At 42.0% G+C, this 22,161-nt stretch overlaps 1 protein-coding gene across 1 annotated transcript; it reads left to right on the forward strand.

Annotated features, from left to right (window-relative positions):
* Positions 1-9,381: 9,381 nt before the first annotated feature.
* Positions 9,382-10,167, forward strand: LOC149081000 (uncharacterized). The gene has a single exon (XM_089238277.1). The coding sequence runs from the start codon at positions 9,382-9,384 to the stop codon at positions 10,165-10,167; it is 786 nt and encodes a 261-aa protein (XP_089094403.1).
* Positions 10,168-22,161: the final 11,994 nt, after the last annotated feature.

Here is a 22,161-nt window from a genome sequence, read left to right on the forward strand (position 1 = left end):
CACAGAATTAAACATGACTCATGCGGTGATGATAGTGTTGTTTATTTCAGTAAAACGCCTACTCAGTTAAATTATAACCACCCAGAACCCACTGCTATAGAGGTTTCTAGATTATTGTAAATGTTTAAACAAGGCCGTGAGGGGAAGGAGGGGGAGGGGGCTGACTAAGCTTTAGCCTTCATGGCTCCAGATGAATCCGATTTCTTTAATGTTTTTTACACTGCATGTAATTACGCATGATGCTAAAAACATCATGTACCGTCTTAGTGCATGGACTCATCCGGGCACGGCCTGAAGGCCTCAAGGACCTCATAATAATGAGACCAGGGTCGGATTAACCATTAAGCAAAATAAGCACGTGCTTAGGGCATCAGTACTAAAGGGGCACCACAAAAGATATCAAATGTTTTTGTTTTTAAATGTACAATTTTTTTAACATCGATCATCCAATAGAAGATCCTAAAATTTTAAGAACACTTGGTTGTATAGTTGAAGATCATTATCACAAGGATGGCACGAAAGATGAAGAAACTAATAATATTGCAAACTGGACTTAACATTATTGCTGAGTTTTTCGATTAGCTTTTCACAATTTTCATAAAGTACGCCCGACGCCCCAGTCTTAACATTATCATACGCTCACACACAAAGCGATTTTTCTGAGAGAGGCACTTTACCTATCTAAAAATTCCTACCTCTACCTATTTGCATATTTACTCTTGAAAATCGGAACTACTGGGTGTCACTTGACACCCAGGTACCAGAAGTGCCCGTGCAGTAAACCAAGTATTCCCGGAGCTATTTAAATTCAAAAATCGGAGACAAGCATATGACTACTGGCAGGATCAACTAAGTATCAGTTTTCGGAATTCGATCCTCGGTCGAGGCCTCCCACGAGCGGCGCGATGGCCGTGTCGTGTTCGGCACATCTCCCTCTCGTGTTATCCTCCGACTTCAACCGAGGGTCCGCCAGAACGGTCCGTGTGAAAAATCAGGTCCGAGACAGGTCCGGGCTTAAGATAATTTCGCGGCCCAATGCAAAAAAAATTTTGGTGGGCCCCCCCTCTAAAAAAATTTTATGTAGTTGCTCCCCGACTTAGAAACTTTTCGAGTAACGAACATAAATATTGAAGGGGAAATTTTTTTTTTCAGAAAGAACGCATTTTATTACTCATCTTTTTATTACTTCAGGAACGCGTTGATAGTTTGGATCGTAATCAAACGCGATCCATTGAGAGCGAATGGCATTTAAATTAATTTTTCAAAATTCATAAATTATTAATAATAATTAGCGCGTGGTCCACCCGCTGAAACTTCATCGTGGCTGGAACCATATTGAACAGACATAAATGTTTGTCATACTTTTAAAGCGCTTCATCATCTCTTTATCAAATATGCGTTGCAATTCGATAACTTTGATCATTTTTCGAATTTTTTATTGCTGTTTTTGTTTAATTAATGTAAATTAATAGAAGTAAAGGAATCAATTACTGGAATTCCACGACCCCCCACAAGGGTGGGACGGACAGTGACAGGCAGGATCGTCGTAATAGCATCATAGGCCCCCGAGCCAAGGAATTTTTTGAAAGCCATACCTAAAAAATTCTCGAAAAATTCAACTACGTCTCGTTTTTCTGAGGCACCTCTTCTCTTGAGGCCTTTCGGCCACGGGTGGGGGGAGGCATGCGTTAAGTTGGCACTGCCTAACATTCACACAAGGCGTCCTCCTTTTTCAGTTTTGAATCTGGTAACCCTATCTAAAGACCACATAATCAGTATTTTCACTTATTTGTTCGATCATCCATATTGTCCGAATTTTTTTGTGGAAATAAATAATTATTTTTCTACATAAAAATCGATTATTGCAAATCTACGAATTTTGTTACCGAAATTTTCGTCTCAAAAATATTTTATGCTAAAAAATAACAGAGAACTCTCTCTCGCTCTCTTTTTCATCATCGCATGAGTTGCCTGAAATTTCGAGATTAGATGGCAGCACCAACAGTATATAATTCAAGCCTCCATGGAGCTTATATTATGACGCCTTCGTGTATTAAGGAGTTCTAGTTCTAGCTTATATTAATGGAGAGAGTATGACGTCAGCGGTCTCCACCTTGGCAGTGCTGAGACAACACCCCCTATAGATAAGATTCTTATCTATAGGCGTGATTCGCCCAGTGAGACACGCCGTCCACTCACCAATAAGAAAATCAGCATGACTGTTTTCCTACAGAGCGTAATACGGCTCACGACGGCGCTTTACGTCGGGCGTAATTGGCCGACTGCTTGTGGATGAGTCAAATGTGTCGTGCGCCGCGGTTTTGCCGATATTCTCTTCACTCTTGTGTGTTTTCTTTCCCTTCCCTTCAAACCGGAGCATGCAGACAACAGAGTAGCTATTGCCAGGGCCATATACTATATAACCGCCCTGTGATCTGATGCGCCATACTAGGAAAACACAAACGCGTAGCGTGATTATGTAACACGTTTCTGCCGGCGCGAAATGGTCTAATTCGGTTCACGCGGCGCAAAAAACCTATTCCGAGGAAAACCCGGCTTTAGAGGAGAAATAAGAACCTTATATTTCTTCTCAATGCTGAGAACGGTGTGCCCCAACATCTTTCGTCGGATCATCACGTGACTCGTGAAAAAAAAACACGATCCTCGTTATTTTCTTATGGCATATTCAGGAATTTAAAACAATAAATGAAAGAGGTAATTTCAGCATCGATGAGATAATTCCAGAATTAATGAAAGAAAATATTCTAGAATTAACGAAAGAAAATATTCTAGAATTAATGAAAGAAAATATTCTAGAATTAATGAAAGAAAATATTCTAGAATTAATGTAAGAGATAATTTCAACATTAATGAAAGAGATAATTTCAGCATTAATGAAAGAGATAATTTCAACATTAATGAAAGAGATAATTTCAGCATTAATGAAAGTGATAATAATAAAAACAATGAAAGTGATAACAATAAAATCAATGAAAGTGATAATAAAATCAATGAAAGATAAATCCAGAATTAATGAGATATAATTTCAGAATCAATAAAATAAATAATTTCAGCATTAATGAAAGAAACAAATCCAGAATTGATGAAAGCAATTATTCCAGAAATAATTAAAAATAATAATTAATAAAGGAAATAATTCCAGAATTAATGAAAGAAAATTCAGAATTTATGAAGGAAAATATTATATATTCAAGAATTGATGAAAGAAATTATTCGACATTAATGAAAGAAATTATTCGACATTAATGAAAGAAATTATTCGACATTAATGAAAGAAATTATTCGACATTAATGAAAGAAATTATTCGACATTAATGAAAGAAATTATTCGACATTAATGAAAGAAATGATTTCAGTATTAATGAAAGAAATGATTTCAGTATTAATAAAAGAAATGATTTCAGTATTAATGAAAGAAATGATTTCAGTATTAATGAAAGAAATGATTTCAGTATTAATGAAAGAAATGATTTCAGTATTAATGAAAGAAATGATTTCAGTATTAATGAAAGAAATGATTTCAGTATTAATGAAATAAATGATTTAATTTTTTTTCACCTTTAGAAGAGTTCTCTATCCTTTTTTTCTAATCTTTAAAACCCAATATTTAGAGACCGAACTGCACATTTCTATGGGCAAATTTCCAGGCGGGAACTTTGTTTTCATCGAGTCCCGTGATTTCATTGCATTTGATGTCGCTGCAGTCGCGGTGGCTGAATGATCCCTCCAGTAATTATAAGCTCAATACAACTGTCGTCTGCTTCTTTCCAGGTTACTTGTTTTGGATATGTCCTTGTGTCCTGAAAAAATTACTGAACTGGCAGTTCGAACTGTCAGTTCTGTTTGTGAACTTATCTTGTAGGGAACCGAACAAATCGACTTTTTGTCTGTCGTCTGCTCATTAAGAGGTTCTTCGTTTTGGACGCCTCCTTATGCTCAAATAAAATAACCGAACTTTCAGTTTAAATTTCCAGTTCAGTTTATGAGCTTTGTTTATAAGAAACTGAGCGGAATAAAGAATATAGTTTTTTTTATTTAAACTTCATCACCACATGAGTCACTTTTAAATTTGACATTAGATGGCAGCACATTACTATAAAGCGGAAAATGGAAAAATTCACTTTTTATGATCTTACCAGTGAGGTTCTCTGTTGTGGATGTCTCTTTGGGTCTTGAAAAATTTAATGAACTGGAAGTTTGATCTTTAAGGTCAGTTTATAGGCTTTGTTTATAACAGTGATTCCCAACGTGGGCGTTAACGCCCACTGGGGGACCAGGAATGGGGGACCAGTTGGAATGTTCCAGGGGGTCGGTAGAAGCTATGGGTGTAACATAGGATCCTATGGGTTAGATTCTAAGAGGAGAAATACAATATTATATTTCTTCTCAATGGTTAGATTGCGTTTTGAGAAAAACATTTCTGAAGAAGGGGGCGATGTGTGTGTGTGTGGGACAAAAAAGGTTGGGAACTATGGTTTATATGGAGCAAAACTGAATACAAATATACAAATACAAGTACAACGCCACAACAGGCAAATTGCCCAACGAGGTGGCTGTCTTAAGAACATCATGGATCCCCGAGCCCTACCTAATACTGCTACACCACACATGCACCCCCCCCCCCCCGCGGAAACCCCCAACGAATCGGTACATGCGGGAATGTGCGTGTACATGTAGTGAAACCTGACGTGAAGTTTTTAGTTTCTCTGTGTTCAATGAAAATATTTTATCAAATATTGGATGAAGCCAACTTCAGTAAAAGAAACTTTGGCAAAGAGGAATTGTATCAAACTTGCTCATTACACTATCATATTTCTTTGTCAATATTATTTTATAAAATAATTTTTGCAGTGTAATACCGACCCAAGACTTTAGGAAAGGGATCCCTATTAGGCCAGTACTATGCAATAGAAGTTTCATGAAAGTTCTTTTATAAAACTTGAAAATGTAACCAATAAGTAAGTGCACTGGTTACATTTACTAGTTACATTCAAGCAAATGTAACCAACAATCTTATTGGTTGTTTTTCAAGTTTTGCAAAAGATGTTTTGGCAAACTTTTATAGTGTGATCCCAGCCTTATAAGGATACCAGCTATAACTTATCTAGCCCATGTCCAGTTTGCAAATTTAATGTTTTTTTTAACCTTTCACAAACCATAAGTTATTTCAAAAATTTCATCAGAACTTCGAAGAAGAATTTAGTTTTTTATACCTGAGCCTCGTCATCACCACATAAGACACTTCTGATTTTGATCATTTTTGTCGCACCACGAATCATTTTCTGCACACGAGAGCTAATTAGACCCGGACCTACAATTTATTACCGATTCCGAACGGCAGGCTTGTTTTTTATACTCGTCGAGAGGTTGGTATGTTAACCCTTCGATCGGGGACTCCCTGCGGTAGCAATTTTTTCTGCGGTCATATCGCGGTTTCTGTTGTACCCCTGTGTCAGGAAGGTTTTCTGACAAGGGCGAACTGGGTATCAACCTGTGCAGCCACATATGGGGCACCTCTCTAGGAAAGGGTGCCGAATCCGAGTTGAGAGGTAAAAAAAAATTGTTGAGCTGAGAAACGTCATCGGGGCCACCAAAAATAGATCCCGCACGGGCAGAGATTTCTTTCTCTTTTCTGCCCCTACCCATTTGTACCACCTTAATATCATCGTATACCCGTGGCCACAACTAAAGGTTCAGTCAGCTGTTTGGCACCCTCTTGTAATGTTGAAGCAGAGTTTCAAACAATTCAGAAAAGAAACCATAATCGGTGTTCTTAACTAGGGACGGTTCTTTGGCCGTGCGACCCGCACGTACCGCCAGGTGCGGATCCAGGTCGATGTGTCGGGATAAGCGAATTGAATTGGAAGCGTTGGATCATCCCGTATTTTACGGGACAGGAAAAATTTCCAATATTATTCGGTTCTTACCTATCGTCCTCACCCCTGGATCCGTTCCTGAGCAAAGGCGAATGAAGCACAGGTGAATATCTTCAGCTGCGAATGGAGCAGAGGCAGAAATATTCAGCTGGGAAAGAAGCTGAGACAGACATCATAAACTGCGAAATGAGTGGAGGCAGAAATATTTAGCTCCGAATGGAGCGGAGGTACAGGCATCTTCAGCCGCGAATAAAGCCGAGGCACAGATTTTCAGCGGAGGCAGAGATCTTCAGCTGCGAATGGAACTAAGGCAGGTATCTTCAGCTGCTAATGAAGCCGAGACAGATATCTTCAGCTGCTAATGAAGCCGAGACAGATATCTTCAGCTGCTAATGAAGCCGAGACAGATATCTTCAGCTGCTAATGAAGCCGAGACAGATATCTTTAGCTTCGAATAAAGCCGTGGCAGGCATCTTCAGCTTCGAATGGAGTGAAGGCAGGCGGATTCAGGGCGATGTGTCGGAGAAGCGACTTCCTGTGTAGGTGCATTGGATCATCCGTATTTCACGGGACAGACAAATTTCTCCCATATTATTCTACTCTTGGGAGGGGCGATCGCTCCCCGTCTGGATCCTCACTTGGGCACTGCTCAAAGAGGAGTGCGAAATTTGAGCTGAAAAAAGTGAGAAGCTTTGTCGACAAAAATAACGTGGGCGGGGGGACACCAAAAATAGGTTCCGCACAAGTACAGATATCTTCTCGAGTCACTCCTGTTCTTAACGCATATTGGTGCATCGGGTCCCCTCCATCCCTCTAGAAGAAGGGCCGCTGTGTCAGATTTTTTTACCGGATATTCATTACACTGTAATGAATTTATAAAAACCATGGATCCCTTATCCTACAGCATGGCTTCTAGGCTGGGATCTCTGGTACGCCTCCAGGCCAAACTTTTCATGCCCCCCCCCCTCTGTAGTAAGTTTATAATATGAGAAAATACACAAAAAAATGATAATTATCGTCCTGTGTCTGCTCCCCTCTAGTTACGGCCCTCGGAGCAACGTCTCTTGTGACCCGGGCGTCGGATCGGGGGGGGGGGGAGGTACCAAAATGCGTCCTTGCCCCGGTTGACTAAGCATCTAGTTGCAGTCGTTGCAGTCATGCCTACTCTTGTGGGAAGGGCCGCAACTAGTGGGAGTGGGCAGCCGCTGTGGTGGTCGAGTGGTCATAATGACGGACTCGCATCGCGAGGATCCGGGTTCGTATCCCACCGTCGCCATAGTGGTGGTCGGCTGAAGTTGGTTCCCTGTGGCTCCCAACTTCGAGGCGCAAATGCGAGCCGATCTCCCCATTGAAAATTCTCGCCACAGAGAGCAACAGGCCTACAACGATTAATTATTCAATCATTACACTTCACTCATAGTTAGAAAAACTGGTGGCAGATGGCAGCACTACACATAACAAGCATTACACAGAAAAAAACTTCACGTCAGGTTTCACTACACGTACATACACATTCCCACATGTACCAATTCGTTAGAGGTTCCGCAGAAGAATATGGACGAGGTACATGTATGGTGTAGTAGTAGTGGGAGTGTGCAAGCGGGTCCAGTGTTCCTGGCACCAGACCAGAGAAGGCACCAAACATTACAAAGGGCGTCAAAATGTGATCTTGCCCGGCTGACCAAGCATCGACCCTGTTGCGACCCGGCCTGTGGGAAGGAGCCTATGGGGGATCCACCCAGGGATGTAGCGTGCCTTCTTGGGGCCGGTTGAAAAGATTTATTATCATGCAAAATAAGTGTATATTTTATTGTAAGCTCCCCCTATTTGCACGAGGCAGGACTCTGGTTGCCCAGCCATTTTACGGGCCAGGGTCCACCCGGGGGGGGGGGGAAGCTCAGAATAATAGGATTTGATGAACCTTTTCCCAGAGATTTTTTCGTACAAATTACATACAAATTATTAGGTGAGCATTTCCAGCCAGAAGGGAGGGGTGGGGACTTAGATATATCACTTTGTTCGGGTGCCACGGCCGTCTTAAGAGCACCATGGGCCCCCGGGCCAAGTGATTTTTCTGAGGCCCTACCAGGAAAATTTACATGTATGCTCCTCGAAAATTTCAACTATATCTCATTTTTGTCAAGTGTAAGCGAATGATGTTTTGGTGATAAAAAAAATCATCCCTTTCACAATTGGCGCCTTTTGCAGCCGCGTAGTTCGCAGGATTCAAGATCCGGCTCTTGTTCATGAAACAAAATATCTCTAATGTTGGTACTGTACTAGGTGAATAATTAGTTAGAGGGGAAAAAAATCAGAGAGAAACGTCTAACCCTTTTTTTCTTAGGAAGGTCAGTTGTAATAATTGTCAAAATTTAGAATTTACACATTGTATATCCGTCTTCCGGAATATATGAGAGAATGATTCAGATGGTAGTGTTTACGACTGAAAAATTCTCAAGCCTCCTTAGGGAAACATGACAGTTCAGAGGTTTCCAGGAAGGCATACAATTAACACTCCAGAGGACAGTCGAAGTTGTCTCGCTCCGGGGCGCGTAATTCCATACCGTACATAGGATTTTTAACATGGGATGTGCCTCATTGGCTAAGATCACTATTACGTCACTAAATCGTCACACCCGATCGTGACTTCGGAACTCGATGTAATGCGCATGCGCGACATATTTATTGGCGCGCGTTTTTCCGGCGACTGTTGGTTGGCGCCAATATACTTCCTGGCAACGTTTAATAATACTGTAGAGCCTCAATATATATTCTTATATAGTACAATTATAGTACAAATACGACGCCACAACAGGCAAATTGCCCAACGAAGTGGCTGACTTAAGAACATCATGGATCCCCGAGCCATTTTTTGGAGGCCCTACCTACCACTGCTACACCACACATGCACCTCCCCCCCGCGGAACCCCCCCAACGAACCCCCAATGATTTATTATTATTATTACTTTACTTTGTACATTGGCTCTCTCTTAACAAGCACGCTCTGGTCACGTGAAAGAATCTCAGTACATTCTGTACTGAAACACGAGATGATCACGTGACCGGATGCCCCTTCGGAGGGTCCGAAGGGCCATGTGTGTGTGAACATCAGTTCAGCTCCAGCTCTCACACGAGATGCACCAACGTCGTCTTTCTCTCTCTTAATATATGTACTATGTAAATAATATCTTCTATATAGCATCATAATTAAAGATAATGTATCTACAACTACGTCTCATTCATATGGAGTCAGATGCAATTGCACTACCGTCACCCACCTAGCATTTAGCATTTCAGCATTGGTGACCGCAGGCGTTTAAACGCAAATAATGATGCCTTCTGAATATTCTTCAAAAGACGCCATTACGGTGAGAGCAGCAGCAGAGGATTTTTCTCCCAGCAACAGTGGACCACGGAGCATCCTCCCTCGTAAGGCCACTTTCGCTTGACCTCTTGGCTCTCTTCTCTCTCAAGCAACAGAATGATGGCAGCAGAAGGGGACAATACCGTTCCCCAAGTTTCCAGTGTCGCTCTCCGCCTTCCCCCATTTTGGAAGACAAACGTTTCTCTCTGGGTGAAGCAATGCGAGCAAGCTTTCCTCCTCAGCCGCATTACAAGTGATGATACCAAATTCGCCGCTCTCGTCGCTAATATCGACTCAGAAACACTACATGCGGTTGCCGATATTGTCGTCAATCCCCCTGAGACCGGGAAATTCCAGGCTCTTTCGGACCGGCTGATACAGGAGTTTGCCGAAACTGAATCTGCTAAAATCAAGAAGTTGCTCACAGAAATTCAACTCGGAGATGATAAACCATCACAGCTGCTACGAAAAATGCGCCAACTCTCCGGATCTCGACTAACCGATGATTTCTTAAAGACATTGTGGCTGCAACGCCTTCCCACTCAAATCCAAACTGTCCTCTCAATATCGAGTGATGGACTGGATAAACTCGCGGAACTGGCTGACAAAATCGCGGAAATAAGCCAAAATGCATCCGTTTGTGCTGTTTCTCCACCGCCGGATCAAGATGACTTGCGTGCACAAATCGCAATGCTCACCAAAAAACTGGATGAACTTTCCTCTCAACAACGTGGACGTTCACCACATCGCGGACGAAACAACTTCTTCAACAGGCGTCCCAGTTCCAGAAACAGGAAAAATTCCTCCGGAATGTGCTACTACCATCATCGCTTCGGTAAAAATGCTCGGCGCTGTACTACACCGTGCAACTTCAGCGCACCAAAAAACGAAGGAGCTCCGTCATAGCTGGCATGGCGAACATGAGCTCAGAGACCAGCAGGTTGTTCATCCATGATCGTAAAACGGGAATAAAATATCTCGTTGACACGGGCAGTGAAATTAGTGTCGTTCCGCCGTCAGCGACTGCTTCCACAACTCCCTGCTCTACATTTCGTCTCTACGCAGCAAACCAGACGTCAATACCGGCCTACGGTACCAAAAATATTGTTCTAGATCTGGGTTTGCGACAAAATTTTCCATGGACATTCGTCGTCGCCAAGGTTTCGTGCCCTATCATCGGAGCAGATTTTCTGCGCAATTTCAATCTCATGGTAGATTTGAAAAAGCGTCGTCTCATAAGCTCTAGCACATCACTTCATTCCCTGGGATCAGTGCATCAAATGGCTCATGTCTCAATTTCCACAGTGGGCCCATCTCAGTACGAGAAAATTCTTTCTGAATTCCCAGACATCACAAATCCGTGCTTAATAGGCGAACCTGCATCGCACGACACAGTTCACCACATAGTGACTAAAGGTCCCCCAATATGTTCTCGACCGAGACGGCTTCACCCTCAACACTTTGAGAAGGTGAAGACTGAATTCGATTTTTTGTTACAACAAGGAATAATTCGTCCTTCAAAAAGTTCATGGTCTTCACCATTGCATATTGTTCCGAAGTCGGAAACATCTATACGACCAGTGGGAGATTATCGAAAATTAAATTCTGTCACAGAATTCGATTCCTATCCCATCCCATACCTAAGTGATTTCAGCAATGCACTTCATGGTAAGTCAATTTTTTCAAAATTAGATATTTTCAAAGCGTACCATCAGATCCCTATTTTTGAACCTGATATTCCTAAAACAGCGGTGACAACACCATGGGGTCTGTTCGAATATACTAGGCTTTGTTTTGGTTTAGTAAATGCGCCTCAAACATTTATGCGTTTCATGCACGAGGTGTTAAGAGGTTTATCTTTCTGTTATGCATATTTAGATGATATCCTCGTATATTCATCATCTGTTGAAGAGCACGAAAATCACCTGAGGCAAATATTTGAGCGTTTACACAAGTATGGCTTGAAACTTAATATTTCTAAATGTGTATTAGGTGTAGATAATTTGGAATTTTTAGGTCATTTAATCACTCCTCTTGGCATTAAACCATTACCTAGCAAAGTGCAAGTAATATTAGATTTCAAGAGACCTGACACAATTTCTGAGTTGAGAAAATTTCTTGGTCTCATAAATTTCTATAGAAGGTTCATAAAACATGCTGCTGAGTCGCAAATACTCTTACACGATTTTCTAAAGGGCTCCCGCCGTAAAAATGATAATCGTAAAATTGAATGGACCGATTCTGCACTTGCAGCATTCAATCAATGCAAAGAGCAACTAGCTAATGTCACTCTATTAGCTCATCCTTCCACATCTGCAAAACTTGCACTTCATGTTGATGCATCTGATTTTTCAATTGGTGGTGCATTACACCAGGTAGTGGACAATTCTTTGCAACCGCTAGGATTTTTCTCTCGCAGACTCACTCCAGCGGAAACACGCTATAGCGCATATGACAGAGAACTATTGGCTGCATATTCTTCTATCAAATATTTTCGACACATGCTCGAAGCACGTCAGTTCACTCTATTTACAGATCAAAAACCTTTGGTCTATGCTTTTCGGCAGAAGCATGACAAATGCTCGCCTCGCCAAACCAGACATTTGGATTTCATTTCCCAATTCACGAGTGATATTTGTCATATTCCTGGCTCAGAAAACATAGCAGCCGATATAATGTCCCGCATATGTGCTATTTCAATGCCAAGCCCAATTAATTACAATGAAATCGCTGAAGCTCAAGCAACAGATGATGAATTATCAAAATTGATGGGTGATTCAAATTGTGGCTTACAATTGAAAAAAATTAAACTTCCCGAATCTGACATAGATTTAATTTGCGATATCTCCACTGGAAGTGCGCGTCCTTACATTCCTGTGCAGTATAGGAAAACGGTGTTTGATCACGTTCATAACTTAGCGCACCCAGGCATCAGAAGAACGATCCACCAAATCCGTTCTCGCTTTGTTTGGCCTGGTATCAATAAGGAAATAACAAAATGGGCAAAAACTTGCATGGCTTGTCAAAAAAGTAAAATTCACAGACATGTCAAATCTCCTTTGAAAGAATTTCCTATGCCATCTGCAAGATTTGACCATATTCATCTGGACATAGTGGGTCCATTAACTCCATCAAATGGTTATTCTTACTGTTTGACCATGATCGATCGTTTTTCCCGCTGGCCAGAAGCACAACCGATAAAAGACATCACAGCTCCAACTGTAGCGGAAGCCTTTTATAACTGTTGGGTATCCCGTTATGGTGCTCCATCAGTTATAACAACTGATCAAGGTCGACAATTTGAGTCCCACCTTTTCCGCTCTCTCCTACAACTTCTAGGCACCGAACGAGCTAGAACTACCGCTTTCCATCCTCAAGCGAATGGTTTGATTGAGGAATTTCATCGACCACTAAAAACGGCCATTAAATGCCATAACACCGAACGTTGGACCGAAGTATTACCAACTATACTTCTGGGCTACCGAGCCGCTCTAAAAGCCGACCTGCAGTGTACGCCAGCCGAACTCGTGTTTGGTGCACCCTTGCGTCTTCCCGGCCAATTTTTCGACTCAACGAATGTCAATATTGACCCTTGTGACTACGTAAATAAGTTACGGGGCCACATGCAGCAGCTCCGTCCAACGCCAACAAAACATCATGGAAAACGTTCTACATTTGTGTATCCAGAACTGATGAATGCTACTCGCGTATTACTACGTCGTGATAGTGTCCGTCGACCGCTCCAGAGACCGTATGATGGTCCCTTTCTTGTCATTAACAAAAATGAAAAAGTGTTCAAACTTGACATCAATGGCAAAACAGTTTCGGTTTCCATCGACCGCTTAAAACCAGCATTCTCCCTCTCGGAAGATACAACGCCGCTGGTGGCGAAAACGCAAACTAACGACTCTACTTCAGAGAACTCGACCACGAAATCGAAACCACCAGTGACCACACGATCTGGACGTCGAGTCCGGTTCACGGATTTTTATCGTGTCCAACATTGACACTGGGGAGGGGGTACTGTAGAGCCTCAATATATATTCTTATATGTATTATTATTATTATTACTTTACTTTGTACATTGGCTCTCTCTTAACAAGCACGCTCTGGTCACGTGAAAGAATCTCAGTACATTCTGTACTGAAACACGAGATGATCACGTGACCGGATGCCCCTTCGGAGGGTCCGAAGGGCCATGTGTGTGTGAACATCAGTTCAGCTCCAGCTCTCACACGAGATGCACCAACGTCGTCTTTCTCTCTCTTAATATATGTACTATGTAAATAATATCTTCTATATAGCATCATAATTAAAGATAATGTATCTACAACTACGTCTCATTCATATGGAGTCAGATGCAATTGCACTACCGTCACCCACCTAGCATTTAGCATTTCAGCAATACATATACCTAATTTTAGCTGCAATCGGCGTGTGCCATTCGGTGTTATGGTTAGAGTGCAGGGTTTGCGTATCAATGTAAACCCACTCGAATTCTTTTATTAATAGTGTTACCCGCGGTCTGTTTTTGGAATATCTTGTTTCAACTTACAAGTTTTGCCATATTTCCGGTTGTGGTGACAACATAGTTGATATTTTCAGTCTGGGGGCAGGGGCCCCCTGTAATGGCCGGAGGAGCGAAGCGACGTCCTAGCGCAGCGAGGCGGGTGGCGAAGCCGTTTGCGCGGCCTACAGGGGCATTTATTAATAAAGTAGTCGGAAGCATGTTTTTTTGAGTTGTGATATTATATTGTATATCATTATTATGATAATTATATTATGTTGCTATAAAATTTTATATCTTTGTAATATATCGTGATCTTTAATGAATCCTGGTGTTTGGCGATAGGTTGCCAAACGTAACAGCCATAGCTCCGAATCGGTAATGTTCGGCTCTTCGGCTAGTACGTCACGAGAAAGTTTCGGAGTTGGAATTTCCCTCGATCTTAAATGACGTCATTGTGATCTTCGTCAATGAGCGTATCCCATGTTAAAACCTATGTACATAATGGAATTGTGCCTCCGGGGCAGTCATCATCTCATCATCTAGAGATGGTTTGGCGACAGATCCGCACGGTGCATTTCCGCAGAGGGGAGAATTTGGACACATTTCCGCACACACAATCAAGCCCCCTTCTTAAATATATTTTTTTGCTTTCTCTCTCTCTCTCTACCCCTACTTTCTGTTGTTGAGAGGGAAGATTATAGGGGCGGTACCCACAAGGGCGTAGCCGGGGGGGGGGGGACTTGGGGGTCTGGTCCCCCCCCGAAATGTGAGAAAATGACCGAAAAAAGGGAAAAAGATGGCCAAATCCATTGTTCTGTCACTTTGGTCCCCCCCCCCCCAAAATGAAAGTGGTCCCCCCCCCGAACGAAATTTCTGGCTACGCCCCTGGGTACCCACATTACATTATTAAAATTCAACTATTTTTCATCACTAGAATGTCGATTTTTTTTTTTTTGGAATATTTCACTCCAAACTCTTTTTTAACCTTAAATGTTACAGGATGTTGCTGATTATGCATAATCACTAATCGCCTCGGTAAATTCGACGCATTTTAATGTGTTTATCACTTTCATCGGTGATTTTCCATAATTCCTGATTGAAGTTGGTATATTTGATAAATGTAATAAAAAATTATCACTTCTGTTCTCTTCATTTAACCAGTTTATTAGTTTGCAAATTAGAATGCAAATTTTAGCATATCAAAATTAATTAACTCATAAATAACCAATATGCCGTATACTAGTACTAAATGCGTATACACATACTAAAAAATTGTGATGCTAAAGTTCACTCAAATTTTTCAATATAGGCTGAGGATTCCGAAAATGTTCTAATATCTTTCGCTTTTCTCATAATTATGCAGAATGTTTGAAATGCGTTTGTCCAGTTTATAGCGTACCTTTTACATCGTTTTTGCCTTCTAAATCCACCTCTACTCGACTCATGAGGAAATCACAGCATTTAGATTCCTCTTTCAAACCCAGGATAAGCATTCTGATCTTTGGATTTGGTTTGCCCATCATGGAATGCATGAAAGATAATTTCAGTGGCACAATTTCATGTGAATACAGCCCCCGATCAGAATACAGAAGGAAGAGACAGGAAGAAAAAAAACGAAAGACAAGAAGGGCCTTTGTTTTCGACTGCGGATTTGTTCCCAAATTCCCCATGTGCGGAAATGCACTGTGCGGAACTGTCTATGCACCCTAGAGATATCCATACTACAGTCTACTATGGAACATCAATAGTGGAAGCATCGCCGAATGAAACTACAAACATGCACCTTGTGCGCACTATTGGTACCTCCAGCCCAGATGGTAACTCCAACGAGAGTGGGGAAGTTTTCAAGGGGAAAAAATTGCTAGATACCTTTTCTAGTTTCCATTTTCGTTTGATGCTCTAAGCATGGTTTTTTTTTGGTTAATATAGCCCTGTTATTGTTTAACGGCAGAAAGAAAGGTCCGACTGTTTTCAGGGATAGGGAATGCGACCACCTGCATAACATACACTTTTTTCTTTTAGAAATAATCTACTGCCACACCTAATAACGCTAAAAATAATATTGTTGGGGTTCTAAACTGAAAGCCTCCCGTCACAATCAATAATAGTTTAATGAGAAAAAAATTCAATTTTAATCAAAAATTTCCAAAGCATCTGTCGAGAAAGGAAAAGGTTTCTTTTGAAAAAATTGCGACTCCTGAAATTTTGCGGTCGGATGCGACCGCACCTTTCGCACCCTTCCCCCTAAGTGCGGTCCTAATCGGAGACAAGTTGGGAAAGAACAGCATAAATGAGGGAAAGAGGCTTGTCCCTTAGTTTACGATGTTCTTTCCCAACTTTTCTCAGATTTTTGAATTTGCAACAACTTTCTAATTGTGTTTTTTAGGACAGAGTGTCCATGTAAAATCAATTTTTTTTATTTTGTGACACACTGTATTTTCATTCTCAAAACTGAAACAGAGTAGTTTCTGGACACATTTTTAGCATTTTTCAAATTGGAACCCCATACCTCTGGGACAAATAGTTGATGAGATGAAGGGCGAATTAACAGAGGCTAAAGCTCACAATTGCTGACAACCAAAATTCTCTCTCCCTGTTTTCTCTTTCCAAATATATCTTCGCATTAGCCATCCGTTAAAAACTTTTGTATGGATAGCGGAGAGTGACATCATCCTCGGACTTCTAACCATGTAGGGGGGCCCCAGAAAAATCACTTGCCCCAGGGGCCCATGATTCTGTCGAAACGGCCCTTCGTGTATCACCGGGCAAAGTGATATTACGGTCATTATCGAAGCAGGGGGTTCAATACATTTAAGTTCCTCTTTCCCCACTCCCACCCTTCTCTCCGAGACGTATATGGTTAGGTCCATGCACTAAGACGTTTCTGTGTACATCTCGGTTCATTTCCAGAGTGCAAGGCACTCGACAATATTCATCCAATCAGCCTCTCCAAGATTGTTTGTATGCATGCTAATGATTATCACGCGATAAAACTAACAATAGGAAAGAAGTCTCACGGGAGCACTTTGTTTAAAACTCGAACCCCTTACTTGATTTTGCCCAAGAAAATTTTGGATGATTTACGTCCATGAAAGCACGTAGAATGTCCGCGACACATTCTTTAGCAGGGTCGTCTTAAGAGCATGATGCCCCCCCCCCCATACCCGGGCCAAAAGATTTTTCTGAGGTCCTTACCAGCCAAATTCTCGAAAATTTCAACCAGATCTCATTTTTGTGAGGGCCCCCACCTGTTCTCTTGAGGAACCCGGGTCATGGCTTAAGACGTGAGCTCATGATGCCTTAAGATTGCACTACTTTTTAGTTATAGGTACTGGTAAAATGGTTACGTACATGTCCTTGGAGGATGTATTGTCTGTTACTCTTCCAATCCAAATACACAGCTACGTTTCCAGCTGCGTAGAAGACGGCCTCCTCCCCGTTTTTCCTGGTCGCGTTCAACGTCGGCAGTCGGCAATCCACTCCGAATGACCAACAGAATTCCTTGGAAAGACAACGGAAATTAGATCATAGAACCAAAAAAAGAACGAAAAAACGCCCCCCCCCCACCCCTCCCCCTAACGGTGCTAACTACAGTATTTATGAATGTGACTCACGACAGCTTGAAATTTTTAGGGAGAAAGAATTTGTACAGGGCCGGAACTATGGGGGGGGGGGAGGGCAACTAACCCGGGCAGCAAAATTTTGGGGGCGGCAGTTTTAGGTGGGAGCGGAGAACACCGTTACAAAATTATCGAATATTAAAGTTGTGGGTACGGCAAAATAATGTTTGCCCCGGGGGTTCATGTTCTTGCCCGGGGTGGCAAAAATCCTAGTTACGGCCCTGATTTGGATCAAGAATCACGACATGAACCGCATATCATTGATGATATTATGGGAATACACAATTCCTGCTTTCTATGGAGAGACTTCTCACAACCCATGTGTGGTGTAGCAGTAGTAGGTAGGGCCTCCAAAAAAAATGGCTCGGGGATCCATGATGTTCTTAAGTCAGCCACCTCGTTGGGCAATTTGCCTGTTGTGGCGTTGTATTTGTATTTGTATAAACGTACAACGTGTCTACGGGGGAAGGCTAAGTGAACTATATCCTAGAAGAATTCAGTGTGCTGGCAAATCAGAGGAATGAGTGGTGAAGAAAATTAGACTAGGAGCCACCAACACCGAATGTGTGACCTAAACATCGAATGTGTGAGACCAAAGAAAACCGCATGTGAGTGACCAAAAAACTGACATAGAAAAGTGTGTGAGCATGTGAGTGACAAAAACAGTGACCTACAGGGCGAGGGGCCGCGTCAGTGAGTGACCAAAGAGTGATATAGAAAGTATGTACGCATGAGTGACACAAAGAGTGACATAGAGAGTGAAAGGCCGGGTCAATGAGTGAACAATACAGTCACCCAGAGAGTGCATGAGCATGGGAATGACCTAGAGAGTGTGTGTGACCAACGGGATCGACCTAGAGAATATGTAAGTATGGGATCGACCTAGAGAATATGTAAGTATGGGATCGACCTAGAGAATATGTAAGTATGGGATCGACCTAGAGAATATGTAAGTATGGGATCGACCTAGAGAATATGTAAGTATGGGATCGACCTAGAGAATATGTAAGTATGGGATCGACCTAGAGAATATGTAAGTATGGGATCGACCTAGAGAATATGTAAGTATGGGATCGACCTAGAGAGCAAAGAACCACATCAGTGAGCGACCAAAAGAGTGGTCTTTACCCATTAAGTGTGGGACTAAAAGAGGGATCTAGAGAGAGCGAAAGCATATGACTGATCAAAAGAGTGACTTTGGGGACAGAAGAATATTTACGGTGGGGGGGGGGGGGGATTAAGCTGGCTTTATCCCAGGGCGCCGCATTTGAGGAATAAGTGGTCAAGAAAATTAGAGTACAATGGGTGAAGGCCGGCAAAATTTGTACAGCACACAGGCGGCAAAACCATAAATCCGCCTCTGATTGCCTTTAATCAAGAGGACATTCGGACATGCTCATTTTAACTGGGATGAGATTGATATGTAAGAGACGAACGTAGGCATACATTTTTAGTCGAATTAAAACCAAATACACACAATTACACTCCCACCCCCCCTCCTTGACGTAAACATGTATAGACACTCAATTTAAAGAAATTATGTAATATACATGGGGGAGGGGGATAATTACCAGTGGGATCTCGTCCGCGCGAGTTTCTGATTCTGTCGACCCGCTCGACATTATTTTCCTGATTCGAAAGCGGTAGTTTCAGAAATGAAGTCACAGTAAATCATGAGAACAGAAGCGCCTTATTTATGTCCTCCCAGATTTATTCCAATGATAATAGTGAATTTTTGGCTCCATAACGGCTAATACATTGATAGATTTACTTTTCTCAGACTAAATTGATTGCCAAATGCACTGTGTCCCGCTAACTCGATGACTATTTAGAGCTGGTAAGGCATGGTCTGGAATTGAGCGAAAAACCAGTTTGCCTGTGGCTGTGGCAGTAATCGGCAATGCATAGCAATAAATCCCACTTATTTTGCCAGGGCTATAATTATAATGTTCCGGATAATTTTTCACAAGACTTCGAGATTGCAAAAACAAGAAGCGGTTCGACGGACAAACACAGATTTATTTACAGAGCAGCAATTTTCACGTACTTATAGGCTAATCAGAGAGCTGACAACTTTCTCGCCAAGTTCAATCACAACTGACTTTTCTCATCGAATCTCTTTAATTTCGAATCTGGAATCAAATCTCACAACTCCCTACTATTTATAGGTCTGTCGAAACTTCAAGGAAAAGGAACAATCTACAAAATTCTACTTTACAGTTTCCAAGTTGGCGGCGCCACCGTACGGAGGTGCGGAACCACCGTACGGCGGGACCTTCTAGAATGTTCCCACCAATCGAACCTTTTTCCGATAAACCGAAACCGGTATCAACTCCCGTTGCCAACAGAAGATTGCGATAAAGAATTGCGTCATCTATCATCTATAGTTCGTAATAATAATAAGGGCTGTCTCTCGCGACGCACCGTATAGCATCTTGAATAGCCTCCTTATCGAGGCGCCTTAACGCACCGGAGTCGATACCAGCTGACGTAATGCGTGACGTCACTGCTCAGTTGAGAAACCTTCATGCAGGGTGTCCTGTTAATGGACCGACAAACTCAGAGGGTTGTTAGTAGGTATCAAGAGGAACAAAAATTGCAATGGGACATGCTGTCGCAAACCACGTTGTGAGAGTGAAAATCACAAAAAACGCATGCAGTTTTCGATGTCACGCTGGAACGACAAAATGTACAATAATAACTGCAAAAAAGATTTATTTGATTAATTATTACAAGAGTTGTTGTAAGTGGCGGCCGCTGACGTCATTGTACAGTCTACAACGACGTAAAAACGATTCCCGGAAGATACCAGGTATGCTTTTGATGTCTTTCGCGGCGACGACAATCCGCGCTAGGAGATCCTCCGGTGTTTCCATCCACAGGTGTCACATAAAGGAGTGAATTAAGGTGGGTTTTTTTCTTCGGATTTTTTTTTTCATTTAGCATCATCAGAGAGACAGGGCAACAACTTTCTTTTTGGGTTTGGGGCACACACAGGGACAGTATAAAAAAGTTAGCATTTTTATTTTAATAACTATACAACCCCCTTGTTACAGCAATGACATATATGAGTACTACACGCTATTTGCATACTTTTTCTAAGTTTTTAAGTGCAATATTCACTGAGATATTCGAATTCGAAAACCGGAGGGAAGTTGAAAAAAAAAAGCACACAACGGATAAATCGTTTTTCCCCGCTTTTTTTAAGGCTGTTTTTTCCCAACTTTCCTCCGTTTTTCGGAATACGCCTGACCAAAGTATGCGCGAGGAAATGTTCAGCACGTGGCGTGAAATGCTGCCCTTAAGGTCAGGTAAAGTTCTTGGATTTTCACGACGTTTCAAATGTTCTCAAAGCCAAAACTCACATGGATTAAGGTCCGGGGATCAGGGAGACCATAGATTAGGGAATTTGCCGGCTGATGACACGTTCCTTCTGCAAAATGTGTTCTAAGAACATTCTTAACATACACTGCAATGTGTGGAGGAGCTCCGTCTTGTATAAAGATTGTGTCTGCAAAGCAGTGACGTGCTTGCAGAACCGGAACAATTACGTTCTGTAATAGCAATGCATATCGCTTTCCGGTGATCGAACATGTCACTGGACATGTAGAACGTAACTCCTCGTAGAAGTAGAGACCGAGAATAAAAGGGATGCAGTGAATGGCAGGATGGGCCATACCATACCGTCACTTTTGGTGAATGCAACGGAACCTCTGTGATTGCGCACGGATTTTCTGGTTCCCAAATTCGGCAGTTGCGAGTACTGACTGCACTATCCAAGTGAAAATGCGCTTCGTCCTTCCAGAGGATATTCCAAGGCCATTCTGAATCGACCTCAACGCGAGCTAGAAATTGCAGAGAGAACCGGAGTCGAGCGTCATAATCACGTGGAAGCGATATTTCCGTAGAGCAGTTACTGTGGAATTGCTGCTTTGGCAAAACAATTTGACCAAGAAAGCGCGATCTCGTAAATTACGTCATTGTGAGCATCAATCAAACACATTGAGACACAAGATCTCGGCGAATGTTTCTAGGTTTTATAACAGCTGCTGGGTGACATCACATAAATTTACATGTTTACTAAAGTTATTCAATGTGAAACGCCCTCTACTGGCGACATGCGCAACTAATCCCCCCCCCCCCGAACTGATGACTGGTTTCGCCTGTAGCCTACTTCAAAATAGGGTCTTTTAATTATGGACGCCCTGTATATGTGTTTGAATCATGTAGGATAAGTGTAGATATGTTTGTTTACAAATAAATATATGTGTAATATTTATATTGCATTGTACTGATGTTCACAGTTGGTAATTTAATTATGTAACAGTATGATCTTCATAATAAGTAATTTAACTATGTACAGTATACTGAAATCGTAAATACGTGTACATGAGCAAATATGCAATATGACGTGTCTAGTCTTTATTTATATAACCTGTTGCTTGAAACATATTCGAAATTCTAACCCTGTAGACCTACGTCATGAAAAGACCTACGGGTCTCTTGAAGTCACAAGTGTATGTTACGTTTCTAAATTATATCTATGGGACATATGTATATGTCTGCACACACTGGCGTACGCAAAGTGGGGGGGGGGGGGTGTTGAGGTTCTGACCCCCCCCCCCCGAGCCAAGATTATAATGTCATTTAGCAGGATAAAACGTAACCCCCCCCCCCCAGAAGGGAGGAAATCTGAACCCCCATCCCCCGAGAAAATTCTGCGCACGCCTATATCTGCATATATGTTTGTGTTTTGTTGTTTTAAAAAAG

This window comes from Pholcus phalangioides, unplaced genomic scaffold (assembly GCF_987345545.1).
Source record: "Pholcus phalangioides strain wild (caught in Gottingen) unplaced genomic scaffold, Ppha-v1.0 ptg000010l_1, whole genome shotgun sequence".
NCBI classification, from domain to species: Eukaryota; Metazoa; Arthropoda; class Arachnida; order Araneae; family Pholcidae; genus Pholcus; species Pholcus phalangioides.